The 22934-nt window shown below is 33.7% G+C and overlaps 1 protein-coding gene across 2 annotated transcripts in view; it reads left to right on the top strand.

Annotated features, from left to right (window-relative positions):
• Nucleotides 1-22934, top strand: part of Angpt1 (angiopoietin 1) — a 230000-nt gene that overhangs the window by 152118 nt on the left and 54948 nt on the right. Inside the window, exons 4-5 of one of the 2 annotated variants that reach the window (XM_074069051.1) lie at nucleotides 3273-3502; nucleotides 21897-22024. In XM_074069051.1, the coding sequence (XP_073925152.1) occupies nucleotides 3273-3502; nucleotides 21897-22024 (358 nt within the window). Of the gene's footprint in view, nucleotides 1-3272; nucleotides 3506-21896; nucleotides 22025-22934 lie in introns of both variants that reach the window. The other variant, XM_074069050.1, reaches the window with a different exon arrangement.

Below are 22934 nucleotides of genomic sequence, written 5' to 3'. Positions count from 1 at the left end.
AGTACTTATAACTTCTTTTTAGTACATCACTATATTTCTTTAATCAAAGGAGAGAAGGGTTTTCTTAAATGCTGCACAACTATAATGGTATATTATAAGGATGTGCTAATAACTAGAGATAGTGTAGACATTTTTGGCAAGTAAGTTTTGGATTCAAATCATTTTGGAAGTAATAAGGAAGAAGCACTGACTTCCAAGGTACATAATAAGCATGGATGAGAAGAAATAAAAAGAACAGTTGTTTGGAAGCCAAACACGAGGAAAAGATGAAATAGAGGGATGAACTCTGTCAAAGTAGAAAGAAGGATCAAGAAAAGATGGTCTTCTTAAAGAAGCCTAAAAACATTGTTAATATAAAAAATTAATAAGTAAATTTAGTAGAAAATGACTGGTATATAGGGGCTGCTAAGGGAGTTCTGAGTGAAGAAATAAGGTGGGAAAATAACTAGAAGAGATAATTTCCTGGTAAGACCACCATTTGAGAAACCATGTGACACATTTCCAATTTGCTTGTAGTTGTCATATTACTTGGGTTTCCAAATCCTTTGAGGTGTCTGTGGGGCAGAATGACCTCTTACTTCCATAACAATGGTCTTTTCACTTTATATGAATACCTCTTCTAAGATGACATGCTGCGTTGATGTCTTTTGACGTCATGGTACATGAAAGGTTATTTGGCAAATTATGGAAATTATTGTTTGTTCCAACATACTAATGTATATTCTGTTTGCTCAGGAAAAGCAGATGATTTATTTTTCTCCATATTCAGAATTATTTCCTTTGGCACCACAACTTCTTTGATCAACTGTCCATCCTCAGCCATTTCCAAATTATACTGAAAAACAAAACAAAACACACCTCCCTCCTTTATTGACATCTCAGCAGCAATCTCTATGCAAATACCCTCTCCCTGTACAAAGCATACACCAAAATTAGAAAATAGAAAAATATTCATGCAAAAATCTGGAAAGGATGTATTATGTCTGAAACAGACGTTTCTTATAGCTTTTCTTTTCTTGTTTTTTTTTTGAGGTTTTCTTTCTAAAAATAAAATCCTTTGAGTAAGAATAGTGTTGTATTTTGCATAACTACTGACACTTAGCAACTAATAAATACAAGTTGTAACTAAAACTTCATATTCCGTACTAATTATGAAAAGTGGAAGGCCAGTTCTCACTTTATTTCAGGGACAAAAATGTTAATTTGGAGTTTTTTTCCAGTATAATATGACTCTATAACTTCCAAATTTTAAACTGTATACAATCTTCATTTTGGCAGTAATGCTAAGGTTTCCTGGTAGTAAGCTATCACTCCTATGAATTTGAAAGACAATTTTCTTACAATTTATGGGAATCTTGCATCTGATTATTATTCCAGAAATAGAAACAAAAGTAATTTAAAAAGCAAACTGAGAATGAGCCAAGGTATCAGTTTTAGTTAATTCTCATATGAAAGACCAAAAATCAATAGTCACAGAGAAAAATTCCATTGGCATCCACAGCCAGTAACATTTTGAACCAGTAGAGACAATGGACAAACTTTTTCCCTCTTTTTTAACCATGAACTTCTCCAGCAGCAACAACTTACTGGCACAGAAGAAAATACTAAAAGATGTAGAACCATACCTATCCCTTAGAGATACTGTCTTTTATCCTACTCTGATTTCCTTGCTAAAGTGTTTTAAAAAAATAAAGTGACCATTCCACTAGGTTCCTCCAATCACTGTACCCAAGATCTGTGCAAATTTGGTTTCAGTGCCTGGTAGAATGCAAGAAACTCAAAGAAAAGCATGGTTTTTCTTATCTTGAAAAGACAGAGCTTCCCCTAATGGGATTAATCTGAGTACAGATTATCAAATTCTCAAAGTAATTACCAAAGGTGCTGCAAATTACTAGCATCTTATATATTGGTTGGGTTTCCCAGGCAGCTTTTTTTTTACCATATGCCTGGCCACATTCTCTTTTCTATGACAGATTTGTTTGCAAAGACCCATAATGCTGATAAGCAGTTCTTGTCACACTTTTTCATCTGTGTAAGAGGCAATCAAACATTATAGCTTGTCCTGTAGGGTATGGACCTGGAAAGTTTGACTCTTCAAACACACTGTATTGTATAATTTAAGAATTAAATTTAAAACACTCCCTAGTGTCTTCATTTTGAAGACTTATAGAAATGATTCAGTGCTATATTTCTCCAAGGTGAATTAAGTACTCATTCTGGTGTGTTACTTTTGAATAACACCTTATAAACTAAGGACTGGTTGAACCTTCTGAAAACAGAACTAAGAAAATGGAATAAGCCTTTTTCTTGAGGAATACTAGTATAGTAGACACTCTATAAATGCTTTTTATTTCTAGTCAGTTGCAAAGATCCAAGAGAGCTTCTGCTTTTCATATGCGATATGCAAGGGGAGTATCACTGCAAGAGCTTTAAGAGAAGGGAGGTTCTTAAGATTGCATCACAGAGCAGAACATCCCTATTCCTGGGACCCTGACACTGACCTAATGGAGTCTTTCTTTCCCAAACCATTTACACCCTGATTTCAGAATGTGTTGTGCTGTTAGGCCTCATCCAGAAGCTTAGATTGAGAAATAAAGAAAGTTAGTGGTTATGATACAGGACCAGATATCAAAATTCCTAAGAATGTGGGACTTTAGGTGGCTAACTTTCTGGTCCTGTAGTTTCTGCATCATTATACTCTTTCCTGATCCCACAGAACTACAGTGAAATTTAGCTAATGTGAATGTTTTGAAAATTCCAAATTAATGAAGCAAAGCACATTAAAAATAGTTTTTGTATTTTGTTCCAATTTTTTAACTGTTCTTTTTCTTACTGTGCCCATTTCTTTAGTGAAAACTATATTGTAACTTACCAGACTATAATTGCCTGGATTTAAATCAGTTACCCTTGGGTATAAGATACATGCTAGCAAATAAATTATGTTAGGAAGTAAACATTGCCTTGTCAATATCTGGTTTAATAATTCTTTTTTGTTAGCTTATATTAATTGTACATAGGGGTTTCATTGTGATATTTCCATACATGAATGTACTTTGATCAAGTTCACCCCCTCTATTACTCTTACTTCATTATGTTAATGGTAAACTAACATAATCTTTAAAAACTATGTAGATTCTTGTCTCTCATTGTTCATTACTTCATGGTGAAATACCTAATTCAAATTTCTAATCCTGCACTCAGGAACTAGTTGAATTACAAAATGTTTTTTGTATAGCATTTAAAACTTATATCTTATTTTCACTTCCATGTAGTTTATTAGAACATAAAATCTTAGAAATGGAGGGAAAGCACAAGGAAGAGTTGGACACCTTAAAGGAAGAAAGAGAGAACCTTCAAGGTTTGGTTACTCGTCAAACATATATAATCCAGGAACTGGAGAAGCAACTGAACAGAGCCACCACCAACAACAGCGCTCTTCAGAAGCAGCAACTGGAGCTGATGGACACAGTCCATAACCTCGTCAACCTGTGCACTAAAGAAGGTGGTAAGAATTTCTTCCTGACTTCAGTTTTGTAAAGCTTTGTTTCATTACGAGCAAGTAAAGATTCAATACAACTTCCTCTGTTGCATTGATTGCTGTATTATACAGCAGATGAACTTTATTCTTAAAAGTATTTATACACTTTTTTGACAATTTTCTTATGTTTCTAACTTCAGAGAATTTATTCATAAGTTTAAATTTGTGAATACATTATATGTTTTTAAAAGAACTAATTTCTTCTTTTGACTTTGGTCTTTTCAACCTTAGGTAAAAATCTGTTATAATGTGATGGATAAATACTTGATATTATGATGTTAGATGCTCTATTATATAAGATAGAAATTAGGTAATGCTAAAGAATAGTTCAGAGTTCTGGGAAGTGTTTCAGGAGGGTTACTATTTTACATCTAATGTTAATTCCTTTTTCAGGAGAGAGGGGAAGGAAAATGTTGCTTGGATAAAGAGAGTTCTTAATAATTATTCTGAGTAAGAAATGATGATTGCTATTAAAAGTATTTCTTAAGATCACTTTTCCTTAGACCCATGCAGAGAATAACCAACATGTTTTTGGATGTCATTGATGATAGGAATTACAAATTTTTGATGTTGCTAGTGTGTCTAGAGCCATAAAACCATTGGAAATATTTGCAGGCCTGTGCTTTTTAGAATACATCCATCTGTCTATCCCCCCATCCACCCAAAACCTGTTGAATGAGGTCCTGGTGTGTGCACTTGTCCACTACAAGCAGAAACACCCCTGAGCCATAGCACAAGCCCTTACAGTTTGTAGCTTAAGGTCATGTTGTGTAGTTCTCCTCTATTTCTCTGAGTGAAGATGGGATTATAAATGGTGATGAATGGAAGAGAACAACATTTCCATATTGAATGCATTGAGCTGTGGTTTACATTGATTGTTGATGTAAGGGTTCAGTATCATATACAATGTACTTATGTGGATATTCCTTTCTTTTAATAGTGGACTTTAAACTACATGAAGAAGTAGCCCAATTTCATACTTTCATGTAGAGATAGAAATATACAAGATAACTTCATATTAAATGATCTTGTTTTAAAGACATTTCACTTTTCTCTGTTACAGTCCATTACCTTAAGTTATATCTCCTTTAGATAGTCTAAACAAGCCTTCAATATACTTTGTAAAGTGACATTTTTTAAACAGTGAGTCCCAAGCGTTCCATTTGGGTGTGCTCAGTAATGTGCTTGGGAGGGAAAAAACCTGCTAATCAGACACAGCCTGCCAAAACCCTGAGTTAGAGTCTACTGGAAAGAAAGCATGGTAGGATTTTGCCAGAAAATTTTAATAGAGCTCATGAGTATTTATAAATTAAGTATTAATATGAGACAAATTTATTCTCCTATTGAGATGAATATGTTTGGGGCAAGATTGAAAACACATTTTTCTTATCATCCTGAGTCTTAAGCGTATGGAGTGGGGTAGTATTTTGTTCATAATTTTAGAGATGTCAAGGTCTGGTGATTCTCACAAAGCTCATATGTCTACCTACTTATTATAATTTAACTTCTTTCCTGAGTATTTGTCTTACAAATATGTCTTTAAGCTTTTAGATGCAGGGAGTGTGATTTTAAATTTTCTGCCCAGGTTTGGAGCTTGGATCTAACACCAAGCATCTTTTCATGTCATTTAATGAACAATTATGATGGCAACCATGATAGATGCTACCCTTAACATCCACTCAGGGTGTGAGAAAAGTAGCTATGTCAATGTATCCTATGGTATAGCACATCCAAAAACATAGCAATAATGATAGAGATTGAAACTGTCTAATGTTCCAGGTCTCCAAGTGTCTGTTTCTTTTACTGGTACTCTCTTGAAACAAGTCCACCTTTAAATGCAGGACTTGTAAGTCGAATGTAAGGGTATTACCTTATTATCGTATGGGTTGTGTATTCTCATAGCCATAGATTTTACTTGCTTTTTGTTAATCTTTATTTTTCTTTAATCTCAATTAAGTATTCTATCTAAATATGTAATTATTTTAGGCTTATAAAAGACATGAAACTGAAAAGTGTCTCTCAAAAGGCTTCTCTCAAGTTGTTGATTCTCTGCCTATCTTTATTTTCACTGGGGCCATGATCTTCAGTTACTTTGAATTTAAATTTTAAAATGTCTAATAGCATAATATTGGATTAAATTTAAGTTACTAAAGTGCAGTTTAATTTCATCCTAATTCTAAAACACATATGTAAAACCTTCCTCTACTTTATGGTTCAGAATTTATTTATGATATAGATTTATTATTTACTACATTATTATATGTAAATATTTTACTTTTAAATTCATATGTATGCAAAATTTCAAAATCAATACTTCATAATAAACGTATTAGCTTTTCTAAAATATATATTTTTAAATTAAAGTAGTGATTTTCTGAAAGACTTTCCAAAAGTATTACATGTTGTATCATAATCCAATACCAAAAATTTTAATTGACCCTAAAAGTCTTCTGGTTTCAATTTGAATACAATATGCAACACAAGAGCATACATTTTTGGTGAGTTTTCTCTGTTATTGGCAATTAATTTAACCTTTATGTAACTGTCTCATCATTTATAAATTCAGGATAATTATATCTAGGGATATAAAAGGGAAAGAATTAAATTAGATACTCAATGTAAGAATACAGTCCACTCATTCATCTTTAGTCCCTTTTTTCTCCTCCAAGGGACAGGATTCAATTAAACATACATTAGTTAAACTCTTCCTGTAAGCAAAATTTAATTTACGAAAAATGTCTAAATACAATGCCCCAGAGTATTTGACTATTTATGGTCATCCAACCTGCTTATTTTAGCCCCGGTTTTCTGATATCTAAAGGGGGTTATTATTCTTACCTGATGAGTTTGTGACGTACCATAAATATATACCACTTTTGTCAATTGGGTAGTTCAAAATACTGAGTGAATTTTAAATGTTTTCACTACAAAGAAATGACAAGTGTGTGATAGTGTATTAACATTACACGATAAACAAGTATGACACATTTGATACATTGTAAGAATCTTTAAATGCGACAATCTACTCCCACCCAGCACAACAATAAAAAAATAAAAGGACCTATTGGCTAGAGAAGTACCTTTCCCCAAACATTTGTTTGATCTGGGAACTATAAATCTGTCTTTGCATATAGGGAATATTTTAGTCTTACAGGACTTTTCTACTAAAGTATCTGATGCCATGAGATATGTTTAAAATAAGTACAACTAATTTTCTGACATAATTCACCAAACTTTCCTCTTCTTGTTCCAAATAGGCAATAGTAGTGTCTTAGGCAAATTGTCATTTCAAAGTACATCATATCCATTTTGTACTGCTTCTGGGTAACACATTTATTTTTGTGTAACATTTGTCTGAAAACATTTGGTTACATTAATTCTTGAAAGAATTACCCACTAAAGAAATACTGTCTTCAGTTTTATCACAGTGCCAAAACTTAGCTGACTGCTTCATGTTTTGGCAATTCACAGTTATTGCTGGAATAAAACAGTTTACATTGATAATGGCATAAAAACAAGGTTTGGAATTCTTTAGAGAAGGATAATAGGGTACTATGACTGCCACTGATAGTCACTAGTCATCTATGTACACCGGTGATTAAGCATTACCTCATACATTGAACACACACGAGGCAAGCATCATATTACATGACTGTAAATTTAATTAATGGGCAAAGCATGCAAAAATTAAAAAGGAAGAGAGAAAATTACAAAAGAAAACATTATTTAGGCTCTGTCGTGAAATGACAAAGACTGATTATATCACTGTCCAAATCAGCTTGAAACACATTCCTGATGTATGAAAATGTGATTCATAACTTTATCCATTCATTCGAAAAATAGTTCTGCAACAACTATTCTATTTCAGATTTTCTTCTGGGGGATAAGGATGTTTATCCTCTTTTACTTAGGAAATATTTGCTAAGTTCCTTACAGCATGCATGCCAGATATTGTTCAGACCACTCGGAATTAAAAATGTATTTCAGTCTATGGCTTTAAGGAACCTAGAGTTTGATAGAAAGAGAAACTAGTAAATGAACAATTATATTTCAAAGTACTTTGTTTTCCACTCACCAGGAAAGCAAAATGGTAAATATTAAAATTGTTTCAAAGAGAGAGGATGAAGGCAGAGTCTAATATTTATGGGGTCTTCTTGGAGGCTTATTGAATGATTATTGTAACTGGCATTGACCTGTATTAACTTAGTACTCATTAGCATGAGGGAGCTAATAAGTCTAGCTCCATTTTATGACTTACACAGAGAACTGGAGAACTTGTTCAAAATTATGTAACTGGAAAAAGTTGATCTAGGATTAAAATACAGGCGGGACGGCTGTAATGGTAATGGAGAGGTGATGACTAAGGCTTGAAAATGGAGAAAGAGGAGGACATTCCAGAGACACAAGCAATATGCGCGTTTGCCCTGAGCCATGGGAGCATGGACTAGGGGTGGTATATATACATCCACAGGTTAAATCTCAGAATCAAGAGCAGGGAAACAATAAAAAGTAAGGTTAAAGAGGTAAACTGAGGGAGATCAAGGAAGCAATGATGAGGAGCAATTATCAATATGCAAACATTATGGTGACATTTGTACTTTAGAAAAATTACCCCAGTCACAGTGTAGGAAGAATACACTGGGAAGTTGAAAATCCTGAAAGCAAGGAGACTAGCTAAGATGGTCATGGCTAAGATGGCCATTATTATGTTAGCAAATTCATAGCCCAAGGCAATCTTCAGACCTCTTTGCATATATTAACTTACTTAGTTCTGATAACATTCCTACAAGATAGATGTTACTACTAATTTCACATGAAAGATAAAGAAACTAAGTGCAGAGAGGCAAATAATTTCCAAATAACACTGTGCTGGCAAGCTGGTGAGCCGAGATTTGGACCCAGGAAGTCTTGTTCTGGAGTCTACACACTACTCACTGTACCATATTGAGAAGGGAACATAGATTGATGGGTTTCGTTGGATTTCAGAGTGATCACTTGATAGAGAAATAAGGTTGTGGTCTAACTAAGGCAAATGGAAAGATGAGGAAATTTTATATGAAAAATTAGAATCAATCAGAAATAACTATTTTTTTTCTAGTAGAACCAAATATACCTTTCAAATTTCTGGGTTAAACAACTTATAAAATATCGATGACTTTCCTAAAATTCAGTAGCAACTGAGAAGTATATCTAAGACGGAGAGATAAGAAGTTTAATTTTGACCTATTGACCTCTGACCTGAAGGACAGAGTAGCAGGTAGAGAAATGTGTCTGGAGTTCTGAATGATGCATACATTGATGTGTCCCAAGAGTAGATAAGTGGTAAAATCATTGAAGGTACAACTCTTACATATGTGGGGTTAAGAGAATTTTAAGTTCTTGCCACAAAGAAATAACAAGTATGTGATTAATGCATTAATGTTACATGATAAAATAATTTCTAGAACATGTTGGCTAGAAATGTATCTTTCTATTAGATTTATGGGGGAATCTGATGCAAACAATGCTATCTTTCCTTCCACTTACCCCAACCCCATATTGCAACCACATTGGCACAAGTTTAGTTTTTATACAGTTCCAAAAAATTTACATACCAAGGTTATAAGACCATTTGTAACATAATAAGAGTGTAAAATCAAATCAAGACATGAAATTTGGAGTTCTTTATGGGGCAAATTGAAAAAAAAAAAAAAAACAAGAGGAGACCAAAAGAAAGAGAATGAGGGGCAAAAAGTAGTAGAGATCGTGTTATAGGGAAAAAAAAAAGATTTATGAAAGCTGTTCTTTTCAGTGGTAAATGAACATAAAAGATTAAATTTATTTAAAAAAAACAGTGAAAAGTGAGTTTTGGAACTGGGATATGACTTGATAGAGTGTTGGTTAATTATAAGACTCAACTGCAATTGAATAAGACTGAAAAGAGTGAGAGGAAGTGAAAACATAAATCACTATCCACTCGCATTCAAGAAACTTGGATGTGAAAGGACAGGTAACAATTTTAGGTAAGGAGGGACACAGGGTAAAAAGAAGTAAAGGAAACTTAAAAATGAGAGACATAAACATCTTTATATACTTAGTGTCCTACTAGGAAATTCAAATTTCATGTCAGAGGAGCTTTCCATAAGATTCAGTTTAAAAAATTCATTCACTTCATGTGAGAGACATAATGACTGATAGTACAGATTTTTAAGTGGTCTACATGATTTGGGCTAATTTGTCTTTCCCAGAGGCCGATTACAGTGGTATGGAACATTTGATCATTATTTTCAGGCCTCTGGCCTTCTTAAAAGGGGAAATGAAGCATTTGCTTTCTTCCCAGTGCTGAGGAGTCATTTGGCTCTGTTCTCAGAATAATTCTACCATCTGAAAAGAATTTACCTCCTGTGCAGCGTCTGTTGAATTCGTGCAGTAAATCATTCAGTCAAGGGATGAGATAGTTTGTACTGCAAGTTCTTTGAATTAAGAATGACCCTAAAAACATCACAAATGGTGGGAGGAAATTAAAACTTTTTGAGTATCACTCACCTAAACATTGGTAAAAATAGGAAATATCACTTTTGTTAACTGAGTAAAATACTTGGTTTTTGTTGACTACTTATAATACACAATTTAACATTAGATAGAAAGAGAAAGAAAAATACAGGAAGTCATCTGCTGAAAACTACAGCGAGTCCTTGTTCCCATTTAATGAGGAAATGCTTTATCTTGACAGAAAATTATATGTCAAACATTTACAATTTCCTTAAAATGAACCACACTATCTAGCACTTCCTTTCATAAAACCCAATGGCTTAAGGGGAAAGTAACTGTTTATTTTTAGAAATAGTATATTTCTCCTTTTTGATGGAGCATGCTATCTGCCTTTTGAAAAGTTGTAATTTCTGTAAAAAATTGTGTGAATAGTGGAGAGCTGAACTAATGATAACAAAATAAAAAATAATATAGTCCTTGACCTCTCCCATGAACTACTTCTAAACCACATCTTTTGGAGGAGATTTGAAATTTTGTGGTTAATTCTCTCTTGGAAATAGTTTCAACTTCAGAAACTAGATGAAATATGAGCAAAGGAATACCTCCTGGTCATGGAACTTACCAGGGTGAAAGGCCACCAAAAAAGAGTGTTTCATTGATGCTCTAACATTACTATGAGCAAACTTTACCCTATTTCTCTTGTGTTTTTATAGCTTGCTTTGCTAAAGTAAGAAGCACGAAAAATTTGAATAGAATTTCAGCTAATTCATTTCCTGATCATATCCACACGCAAGTCAAATTCAGTAACTATTTTCTAAATCCAGGGAGAAAATGGACAGTGGACATTAGTTACAGACAAATTATGGTACTTGACTCTCTACCAAATGACACCTACATTTACTGAGAGAAAAGTATATTTTGTTAACATTATTCATTGCTCATGCAGCTCATGAACTAAACCTTCCTGAATTTTCTTACACTTTAGTAAGAAAGAAAAAATAAGTAAAACCTTAAAAATGTTGCAAGTATGCGTGCATCTAGCTTTATAACCATAAAAAGAAATATTTTAAAAATAAGAATTTTCGAAAAGTCAGTTGAGAACCTTTAAGTCTAGTAATGCATTTTCAACTCCCTATGTAAACTCGTAACATACTTTACAATGCCAGCATTATAACTAATTTTGAGTACACACAACTCTTACCCTAGTATTAGCTTAGGTATTTTCATTCTTAGAGGGGCCCTCTCTAATATCAAGGATGACCTAACTTTTTAGTGGGTTTATGAAGTTAAATTATTAAAGGTAATATCAGTTAGGTCAAACCTATTTTAATTTGTATTTTTATCATGCCTTGGCATGAACTCATAATTATTTTTAGGTGGGAACATTCTGCTGTCATGACTAGGATTAGTTTTTAACAACATAGTTTGAAATTCGGGTTCAAGTAAAGATTTGGTTCTAAGGGAGGTTTGGCCAGTGCTTTAGACCTTATAGACACACAGACACACCCATAAACAAATCTCCACCAAAATCAATCCTCTTGCAGTTCTCTCTGTAGCTAGGACTTACTAATATGGTTTCCTCATCAGTATCTTGTAGCTGCTGTGGTGAATGCCACCCGGAAGGCAGGGCATAGTGGTTCAGAAGGAACAGGAATCAAGACATCTGAGTTCCAGTCCCAGCTCTGCTGCAAGGTTGCTTAACATAAAGTGTCACACAGCTTTGAGTTTTTCTTGATGAACTCACCCTCTTTATGATTCAATTCAGTCATTCCATATTATCATTCCTAATGCCTGGGGAAGTTCTATGATCAGAGTAGAAGCTCATGTTGATAGTCAAGTGCTGTCCTTCAAGTATATTACACCAGTGTAAGAATCAAAGTGACAGACCTGTGGTGATAATCAGCCCTTATTTGCTTAAAACTTCAAAGAGATGAATGCTTTTATTTTGGTTTCCCATAGCATCTGGAAACCACCTTCTATGCTTGCAGGATTGCCCAATGACTTTCATTCCATTTTTAATGGATTTTGCTGAAATGAGTTATTTGTCCACTTATAATGAGGCATAAAAAGATGCCCTTTAAGCTTTCCCACATGCAGATGAAATCTTTGTGCAAAATCAATATATTTCAGCCAGGCTGAAAACATTACATGGGAGATTAACACACATGAAACACCTGAAATATCTTTGTTAATGAAATGACCTTTTGAACAAATAGAAAGGGTCATGCAGCATTCATAACTGACCCACAGGGCACCCAAAAAGTGTAAACAAAGAAATGAACTTTATGAAAACTCAATGATTATTTTATTAAACAAAGTTTGTATGCAGTTTTCTTTTAGATTGTTAGTCAAGTATTTTTTCCATTTTTGGTTATTTTGAATAGTAGGAGGCACTGAAATACATTGTTATATATATGACATGTCACTTTAGAAGAGCATTATAAAATGTATTTACATATGCTAATAAAACTATGGTAAAACATGTAGAATTATTTGACATTTTATTATTTTTAAAAGTTAAAAAAATGTGCCATAAAATTACATCTGTGTCCCCATCTGTGGCATGCTCTGCATGTCTGCATATATTTATTTATGTGTCACATATAATTGTATAACATATGTGATATTATTATGTTAATAGTATATTATTTAATTATATACTATATCATATTATTTTACATAACATATAGTATAATAATATATAATTAAAATGTTATATACTTATTGTTATATATCACAAATTATATATTCTTCAGATAATACAAATATCTACAAAATTTTAAGAAAATTCAAAACTATTATAACAAATTTTTTGTATTGTTTTTATCTCTTCCTCCTTATTTCAGAAAAGAAGTTGAATATAATTAAATATTTCAAAATGCTGTGTTATCATTGAGAAAGTATAAAATCTGTCTCTCTTACTTAACGCCTAAACTATTATCATTACCTATTTAGTGTCCTTTTCATAATTTTCTTTTTAGCACATACACACATAAGCTTTCAGCTGTCAATTTCTTGTTGTCTGCATGTCTAATATTAGAAGATGAACTTAAATATACACATATTCACAAGATCACACGTTCATATGCCCACCTCACCTCTCCCATCAGCCCATCTTCTAGCCTTATGACTTTTAGCAATAGTCCTTAGACTCCAAGACCAAGTAATCAATCAGGTTTGTGAGATTGATAGTGAAATTAATAAGTCATACTGACTCATTATGATTTTTAGGTCTAAACATTATGAAATCCAATTTGGCAGCTCAGAGACCTCTTAACTCCTTTCCTTCCTTCTTTCCTTCCTTCCTCCCTGCCTCCCTTCCTTCCCCAACGTCCTTCCTCCCTCCTTTCATCCTCTCTTCCTTACTCCCTCCTCTCACATCCATCCTTCTTCTCCCCCCCCCCCCGCCATACCCTCTGCCTCTTTCTTTTTTCAGTACTTGGTGATTGAATGCAGGTCCTCATCCATACCAGCCTACCTCTACCAGTGAGTTACCTGCCCACCTCCCTCCCCCCCAGCCCCAGGGACCTCTTAATTTCTAATCCTGTGCTAGCTTTGAAAATTGTGGATAATTGGAGACTGACATTTCTATTGAGGGTTTCCATCTCACAGACATTTCCATTGCCTATGGCTCCCTTTTTATCCTCATGCCAAAAGTTTTCTTCTTGTCATTCTTGCTTCCTATCACTTTCCTATACATCCTGCTTCCAAGGGAAAAGTCTGTACCCATTCAAAATTATGGCCTGTACTAAACCACCCAGGACATGGATATAGCTTTGTCAGTTAAAGAACCATGGCTGGAGACACTTACAGATCACTCATTGGATTTCTGTTTGGATATGGCTTTATTCCAGAAGCCAGTAAGAAGTAGTTAAAGATTCTCATTATTATAGTCAGAGAGATCTACTACTTATAAGTTCACCTATAACTTGTAATGAAGTTAGATATCATCTTTGGGTTTCAGTGGCTTCATAGATAAAATAATATATTAACAAATTTATCCCTTAAGATATTTATGAGTATCAAAGAAAGCCTGTGAAACATATTGGACTACAAAATTCAGAGTTTACCACATAGTAAGTATTCAATGAATACTAGATGGTTTTATTATGATCATGATTTATAATTTTACCATAGAAATGGTGGATATTAAAATTTCACAAATTAGGTAAGATAGGTGGATAGATGATAGCTAAATAGATAGATAAATAAAGAATCTAAGACAGACACCAGTGCTCATGCTTATAATCCTAGCTACTTGAGAAGCTGAGATCAGGAGGCTTGCAGATCAAGGCCAGTCCAGAGAAAAATATTCACAAAACCCCATCTCAACCAATAGCTTGATGTGTGCACACCTGTTATCCCAAGATACTTGGTATGCTGAGCTCTAGAGGTTCACAGCTCCAGGCTAGCCTAGGCAGAAAAGTTTGCAAGACACATCTTAATTGAAGAAGGCTGGGCACGGTGGCTTATACCTGTCATTCCAGCAATGGCAGGAAGCTTAATATAGGATAATCACAGTCCAGGCTGGTCTGAGCAAAAATAAAGGCCCTATATCCCAAATAATCAGAGCAAAAAGACTAGAGGCATGGCTCAAGTGGTAGAGTGTGAGGCCTGAGTTGAAAATCCAAGAACTACCAAAACAAAAGAGGGAAAAAAGAATTTAAATGAGAGTAAATAGTTTTTTCAAAACATTTTAGTTAAGGTAACAATACAGAAATGTAAGTAATGTTCACTTAATGCCAAGGTTGGAGGGACTATGGAGAAAAGCAATAGCAACTTTGCCAAAAGGTATGTTTTAGCTACTGAACTGAAGACTTCAGATTAGGAGTATTTAACAACAGAACATATGTGTTTGTTATACTGTGACATATGTATATATATAAAGCATTCAATTGCCATTTTTATCATGCTGAGATATCAACTCACAGATATTTGGGTTTATATACATCTGTTTCATGTGGGAAAAAGTACCAAACTTGAAATTTTCAATTTGTAAGCATAAAATTTATGTATTCATTTAGCTATGCATATTTGTACATGTATTTATAAAGTCATTGTTAAGTCATTGTTGTACTTATATTTCAACATTGAAATTTGGACTACTTGAAAATCTTTTAATTTTTCCACATCCTTGAAATGCAAGGTATTATCTTCTTCTACTTCTAAAAGTTATTTATAATTAATTAGACTTTCAATGAAATACCCACATACCCAAGGAGTATGGAATCTAGTCAATTAATTGTTTGTTTGCACCTTGTCAGATTTGCCATTTTTGCTCATCCATATATGCTCAGTGAACGTCAGTGATCTGTTGAGATCACAGAATGAGGGTCAATTCCTAATTCTATGATCTCCTTAATAATGGTGACTCAAAAACTCCACAAGGATTACCCTTGAATAAATAACTTAGTCTACATGTCTTCTAATATTTTCTAAATACTGAAGAGATATGAATCATTAGCCACATTTAAGGCTTAAAAAGTATCAGTAATTGATTTCTTATTATAACTTATTGAGAAATAGATAGAAGGAAAGACTGGCATTTTGCATTGTGTCTGGTAGTAAGACTAATTGTGCTCTGTGTTCTCTACTAGTGTGGCTGAGACTCACAATTATCAATTCCACATTCCAAGAAGTTTTCTCTTGAGGGTTCATCTGAATTTAAATGACCCTCTTCCTCAGTTTTTATCGTCCCTCCTCAAAGTCAGTCTGGTGGTTGGTACACATCTGGTTGGACACTGGTTGATCCAGTGCAGGAAAGAGCAAGATAGAGTGAACAGCTGCTGGCATCAGAGTTTCGGGTTCCTTATTGTCTAACTGTTGGCTGCTGAAAGACAGACATGCACCTGTTTATGTTTCTATTCTTTCCCTTTAGGTAGCACAGATTTAGTTGTACAGATAAGGCTAAATGAAAAGAATGAATAATGACTCCTTCCTAAGACTTTCTAGATTTATTTGCTGATATTGTGTGAGTGAAGTCTTTGAACTGACATACCAGGCTCTTAAACGTTAGCTCAGATAAGATGTTCTACATGTTTTATTATTTCAAGTGTTATCTCTTCTAGGCAGCCTTGCCTGAGTCTGCTTGGAAGATGAAGTGTATTCTCCTTACATTGTCCCAATGCACTTGATACTGCCTCTGGATAACAATTGTCTGCATTCACTCTTTTTGGTACTGTATTTGTTCTGGAAACATTATAGCCCTAGAAGCTGTTGCCACTCATCTTGTGACCAGGTAGAGAGCCAACAAAAAGTAAAAAAACCAAATTCCTGGTCACATTGTTTGAAACCTGATCATACCTTACTGATTGTTCAGTTACATGACACAATAAATTATCTTTTTGCATAAACCAGTTTGAGTTGAGTCGTGAAAGGTACTAATCATGGATATAGCTATCGAGTGCTCTTCCAGGGAAGATCTACTACAATAATAGATCTTCCTTCCATCAGGTTATGATAACATTAAGGATACATATGGGTTTTCTTATGTCTGTATCTCCATTGCTTATGCAAAGTCTTACAAATAGCAGGTGTTCAATCTATACAGGTTGACTTAGCAAATTAATTAATTAACTAAGAGGGGACAGGAGGCAGAAATATCATTGTCAAAGTCTTGGGATAATTGTATTTTTACACTTTAACTTTTAACTGAAGACCACTAGGAAAGGAAGCAGGAATACACAGGGGTTTTTTGTTTTTTTTTTTTTATTCGTATGTGCATACAAGGCTTGGGTCATTTCTCCCCCTCCCTTACCACCCACTCCGCCCCTCCCTCTCCCCCCAACCCCCTCAATACCCAGCAGAAACTATTTTGCCCTTATTTCTAATTTTGTTGTAGAGAGAGTATAAGCCATAATAGGAAGGAACAAGGGTTTTTGCTGGTTGAGATAAGGCAACACAGGGTTTTAAAGGAAAGATTAGGTATCATAAAAACAAAGAAACCTGGGATACCAATAGGAACCGCCTGATAGAAAAGTAGAAATAGGTATCATGATGTCAAGAGGGAGGTGAACATAGAGATTTTAAAAACATTTACATATCATAGACATCTCCAAAGAAGTTTGAAGTCATGATAGGCGTCTACACAAGAAGTAGATGTGCAAGAAACAGAAATCCAAGAATGGAATCCAGTGAGCATACACTTGTACATGGTAGGTTAGGAGAGGGAGAGAAACCAGTAAAGATAAAGGAGAAAGAAATTACAAAAATAGAAAAGGGACTAGGAGAGACAAACACAAAAGGTGAGGGAGAGACAAAGATGACTTCTGAAATACAGTGAGAGGGAGTGAGGGAGACGTATCAGATGACTTTGACCCTTATATTATACCACAAAAGTCATGTAAAGAGTGAGAGAAGATAGAAGTGTAATTTATTTTAGTCACTAAAGAGTGAGAAATTTGAAGTACACTCTGTGGGAAATAAAACTGATATAAAGTGTATAAGAAATGACAATGAAACTATTTTAAGAATGGGGGAGGGAGGGAAGGGGGGAATTTTACTAAGATATATTATAAGCACTTTTGTAAATGTTATACCCGCAGTACAACAATAATATGACAATAAAAATAATTTTTGAAAAAATAAATAACATAGTGTTTGCAATCACCAAATAGATGTGAAAAAGTGAATGAATGCCTGCCCCTTTGGAGGTCAGGATTTACCTATGCAAGAATCTGTAGATGAAGATTACTACAGATGCTGCCTGAACTCTTCTTAAACACCTGACTCTAAGAGCAAGGCTAGGAAGAAATATAAGGGAGTTTAGGAAAGGGCTGATACAATGGTGGGGATCCAGAATCTCAAATACAGTAAAGACATTGGGTATTAAAGAATAGGAGAGGAAAGATAAGAATATCTGGTCAAAAAGGGAACTTTAAGTATAAAGATCAATTTTTAAATTCACACTTTCAGGTCATTCCATTTTTACAAAAAGTTCAAACCACTTTGAGAGGAAGACAAAGGTATTTATTAGGTCCCTAAATCACTCCCTAGTTCTGTTAGTTGATACCTCTTGTATACCCTTCCATAGTCTTCTGTGGCCATCTCTTGTCATTCACCACACATTCCTGTAGGCTCTGTCTTCTAAAGACTTCCTTAAAAATCATCATTGTGCCAACATTTGCAAAGTTCAGTAAATTCATCTTTGTTGTTGTCTTTCCACGTCTTAAAATGTTTATTGTGTTTTCAGTTTCATAATATGTATTGGACTTCAGAACTCCCCAGTATTTAACAATGAAAATAATCATGCAAAAAGTTACATCCAACAAATTTGTCTACAATTACAAATCATTTCATGTCATAAATAATATTTAAATCTTAACTGTTTAGGGAAGTCTTATAATATACAGTAAGTTTAGATTACCTGTTTCTTTTAGACTTACATAGTGATGGTATAACCTTATTTGCTCAATGAATGAAATAATTCAATTAGTCAAGTTTGACAAGGAAAACAAGTTTTAATATATTCCTACAAATAACCAGTCAATAGTACCTGCTCTGGATTCACTCAGCTGTAATATTTGAACTTGCGCGTGGAAGACACAATACCCCAGAACTCTGTGCACTAAACTTGCTGGCTTTCTATACTGCTAGAGTCTCCTCCATAATAATGAATAATAGTTTAATGTTGCCATTAATGGTTTTATTATCATTGACACATCAATAATAATAACTACCATTTCTTTTTATTAGCATATTATTATTATATAGGGGGTACATTGTGTATTAACAAAAATGATCACAGTATAGCTTAGCTAGATTCACTCCCTCCACCATTCTATTTATCCTCTCACCCCCTTCTTTAATAGGTTCCATTTTCATACACGAGTATATAATATTTCTACCATATTCACCCCCTTCATTCTTTTCTTATGTCCTTCTCCCTCCCAATGGTACCAATCCCCAAACGGGAACTGTTTTACCTGTGCTTCATTTTTTAATTGTCATGTTATTGTAGTACTGGAGGTATAAGAGACATTTATAAAAGTGCTTACAATATATCCTAGTTAAATTCACCCCCACCATCATTCTTTAACCTCCTCCTTCCATTCTTAGAAAAATAAGTATCATTTCTTAAATACTTACTATGTTTCACTCATTCTGTTCTGTTTGTGTTTCATATAAATATCTCAGAAATATTTATATATATATATCTCACCTCATAGATTTAAAAAGTAAACAAATAGAAAACAATAAAAGTCAATCTACCTTTCTTCTTCAAACCATTGAATATAATACCAAAGATAATCTGTAGATGACAGTTTTAAATTGATTTTAAAATGCTTTAACACTCAAAAATGTAGCTTGAGTGAAACTTCCAAACACAATGTTTGCTAATTAATTAGTAATTAAAAACAAGCAATCTAATGTTTCTGGACAGAATGATTACATCTTCTTAACAGAATATATTTGAATTTTTCAAAAAATGTTCAATAAAATAAATTTATTAAATTTCAATAAAATAAAGATCATAGACTTAGGTCATATGTGCCACCATTACAATAACCTAAATTCATGGTGTAACCATAATACCAGTTGTACCTTTTGATGATAGAACATCCAAATCATTTTCCCAGGTGTAGAATTTATATTCATGATTTGGATAAGAATAAGACAATAGCCAACTTTTTCCTTCTTTCTCTGTTATTGAAAATGTGTGTGAAATGGCAATCCTTCTTCCCACAGAACAGTTTCTTCACCCACATCTTCCTGAAGTGGAAAAGAAAAGGGGAGTAGAGGAGGCAGAAAGGAGGAAAGGGAATTATTTTTATATAACCACATACAGGAGGCCAGGAAGTGGTAACTTTAACAAGAGTGCATTTTCTCCTTAGATAAAAGACTCTCTTAAGCTCTCACCCAAAGAAGAAAAATAGGTTTACCAATGGGTTCCTGTTGACCACATCTTCCTGTGCCTTTCATTCCCTCAACGAATCATAAATCGTAGTTGGCGATTTTTTATATCTCTATTTTGGGCATCTAATTAGGTTATTTTTCTACTTTTCACCATAAGAAAAGATCAAGTATTTAGTATTTAGGAATAGTGTGTTTTTTGAAAAACAGCAGTCTATAAAGTTAAAATAAGCCAGCGCCTGTGAACGGCATTGATGCTTCTGAAAACCTTGCTTTTGTATAGCCCATTAACATGCCCAATGCCATTGAATGTCATTTTAAAATATGTACATTTCACACTGCTAGTGTGTGCATTGTTTATAGCACTCCCTCACTGTCAGGTGAACCTATATCCTTCTAATTAGCTAACTTATTTTGTGTTGATATTGTAGTTGTGATTGCAATGGTGATGTTTAGGTGTAATTATTAATGTAACTAAGGAAAACCATTAGTGTTCACATGAGCTATAGAGAAAACTATGATGTTATTAAATGATTTAATACTTTTTGTTACGGCAACTCATTGCTGTGAATAAATCTTCTTGAAACATAATTTATTAGTTTTGAAAATTTGAAACATTTACATTTAAGTAGTATTTCTTTCCACAAAGAGGGTACTTATTATGTATAAATTAGTAAACATTACACAACCGAAGATTAAATCAGGTTAGTATTTAAAGTCAATTTAAAAGCATTGATTCATAGCATATCTTTGTTTTTTTATTGTTATGAAATATTGTGAATCAATCTGATTATAAATATAATTATTAAATAAGAGGTAACTTTAAGGGTATGATTAAGAATTAGTCTCAATCTTAATTTCCAGAAGAAAAGTTAAATAAAACTAATTACAAAAATAGCACATATTTATTTGAAAAAACTAATTCATATGTTGTACTATATCACATTTTTATCTCAGAACTATTGAGTCATTTTGTGTTTTATCTCATTAATAAGAACTTAATAATCAATAAAACACAATAAGTAAAATTAAGCTCTCTCAGTAGAGACTATCTCTCAGTTTCCAGTATTCCCTTGACTTCTAGCCTTTAAGATGACTAGTGCCCATGTATAAATTAATTTTAAAGTCTTATTCATTTGTTTTTCTATTTGTATGTCATTTGCCTTGTGGCTAACTTCAGGGCATTAAAAAAAGAAGAAAGTGTAATTAAATTTTCTTTCTAGGTAGTTAAATTGGGTCCTAATCCCTTTTCCACTTTCCAAATACAAATTTTTTATGAGTTGGTTTTGGTAAAATTTTCCAGGACCTATTTAATCTAAAGCCAAAGAAGAAAACTAATACCTATTATGAGTGTTTTAAATGCCATGGTGCATTTCTTTCTCTTTCCTTTTGTTTTCCTTTTTCTTTTTGGCAGTACTGGGATTTGAACTCAGGGTCTTACACTTGCTAAGCAGGTGCTCTACTACTTGAGTCACTCTGCCAGCCCAACTACATTTTTTATGTTTGAATCTTTCTTCATTTCTTCCTTCTCCAAAAATGTTTTACACATAGTAGATCAGGTGCTTAGCATTTCTGAGACGCAGGGTTTGATTTCCAGTACCACAATAAACAAAACAAACCAATAAATAATTAAATAGTTATTTCATTTCCTATGAAATGTCAGTAATAATGTTTTAGAAATTTTGCAGGAAGCATCGACATAAATCACTACCCATTGGAGGTATTACATAATCAGGTCATTTGTCCTTTGACTTGATGTTTTGGAAAAGGTAGAGAATAAAAGGAAGGTAAAAAAATGTCAATTAGAAATGTAAAAATTAGAGATTGTTCTATAGCTTTTTCCTCCAGATTTTTAAATTTTGTAGTTACCTTAGAATATAGTATTGTCTGCATATTTGATTTTCCAGTAAATGTAATATTGACATTTGTGTGGAGCAAATAAAGACATGCTTGTCTATGTTTGGAGCCCATTTGGGTGCTAATGGTACCGATATTCTTATTCATACATTGCAATCTCTTTTTTTCTTTTTTGCAGTTTTGCTAAAGGGAGGAAAAAGAGAGGAAGAGAAACCATTTAGAGACTGTGCAGATGTATATCACGCTGGTTTTAATAAAAGTGGAATCTACACTATTTATATAAATAATATGCCAGAACCCAAAAAGGTAAAAACAGAAGTGTTTGTTTATGAGATATAAAGCAGATTCCAAATGAACTGCTGGATAATCAGATTGATTTGGGAGCTTGTTAAGTCATATATTTTTTTTCCTGAGCTCTTTTTCCTAGCTACACTGTGTTGAAAACACTTTAAACCCTGTATCTCCTTTCCTTTTTTCACATAAATTTTATTTTCTGCTACTCTTGAGATGTCCATTACTCATAAATCTTTGCCTTATACAGATTACACATGAAGTTCATCCCTACCTTGAGTAAATGGGGAAGAATAAGGAATTATCTCCCAAAATCTCAAGAACTCAAAGAGTACACATCATCCATTCCACATATGCTATCAGGGCACAGATAACTTTTTGCAAAATGACTGCTCCTATTAAAGTAGAAGGAACATACTCTATCTTAACTCATAATCTTAAAAGGATTTGCTTTTCATATTTATATAAGAAAATGTAACAGATTCAGTATGTTGAACAGTACCCAAAGTAAACTTTGAAGTAGGCAAATGCTGCCTTCTGGCTGTCACATCTCCTTTATATACTCTACACACACCCAAATTTACCCATTAAGTCATCCACCCAAGCCTTCATTCAGTATAATGAAGTGGATGCCATTTATTTGTCATTCGCTGTCCAGGAGTATAAATAGGAAGCAATCAGTACCCAATGTAGTGGAGAAGGTAGACACACAGATAATTATAGAATACTATAAAACTGTGGCGATACAGTCTTTCTGAAGCCGGGTAGATGAGGATCTTTGAGGTGAGACTGCCAAAGCGAGTGGGATTAGAAAAAAGAGCTCTGCCTTTCAATGTGTAAAAGTTGAAGTAAGTAAGCACTGTCTTCATTCCTCTATCTGATTTTTGCGGGATAGAACAGCTTTCCTTTGCTCTTTGCCTCCCCT

Source organism: Castor canadensis, chromosome 3, assembly GCF_047511655.1.
Source record: "Castor canadensis chromosome 3, mCasCan1.hap1v2, whole genome shotgun sequence".
NCBI lineage: Eukaryota > Metazoa > Chordata > Mammalia > Rodentia > Castoridae > Castor > Castor canadensis.
The sequence above is the reverse complement of the archived record's forward strand: the minus strand, read 5'-3'. Positions and strand labels throughout refer to the sequence as shown.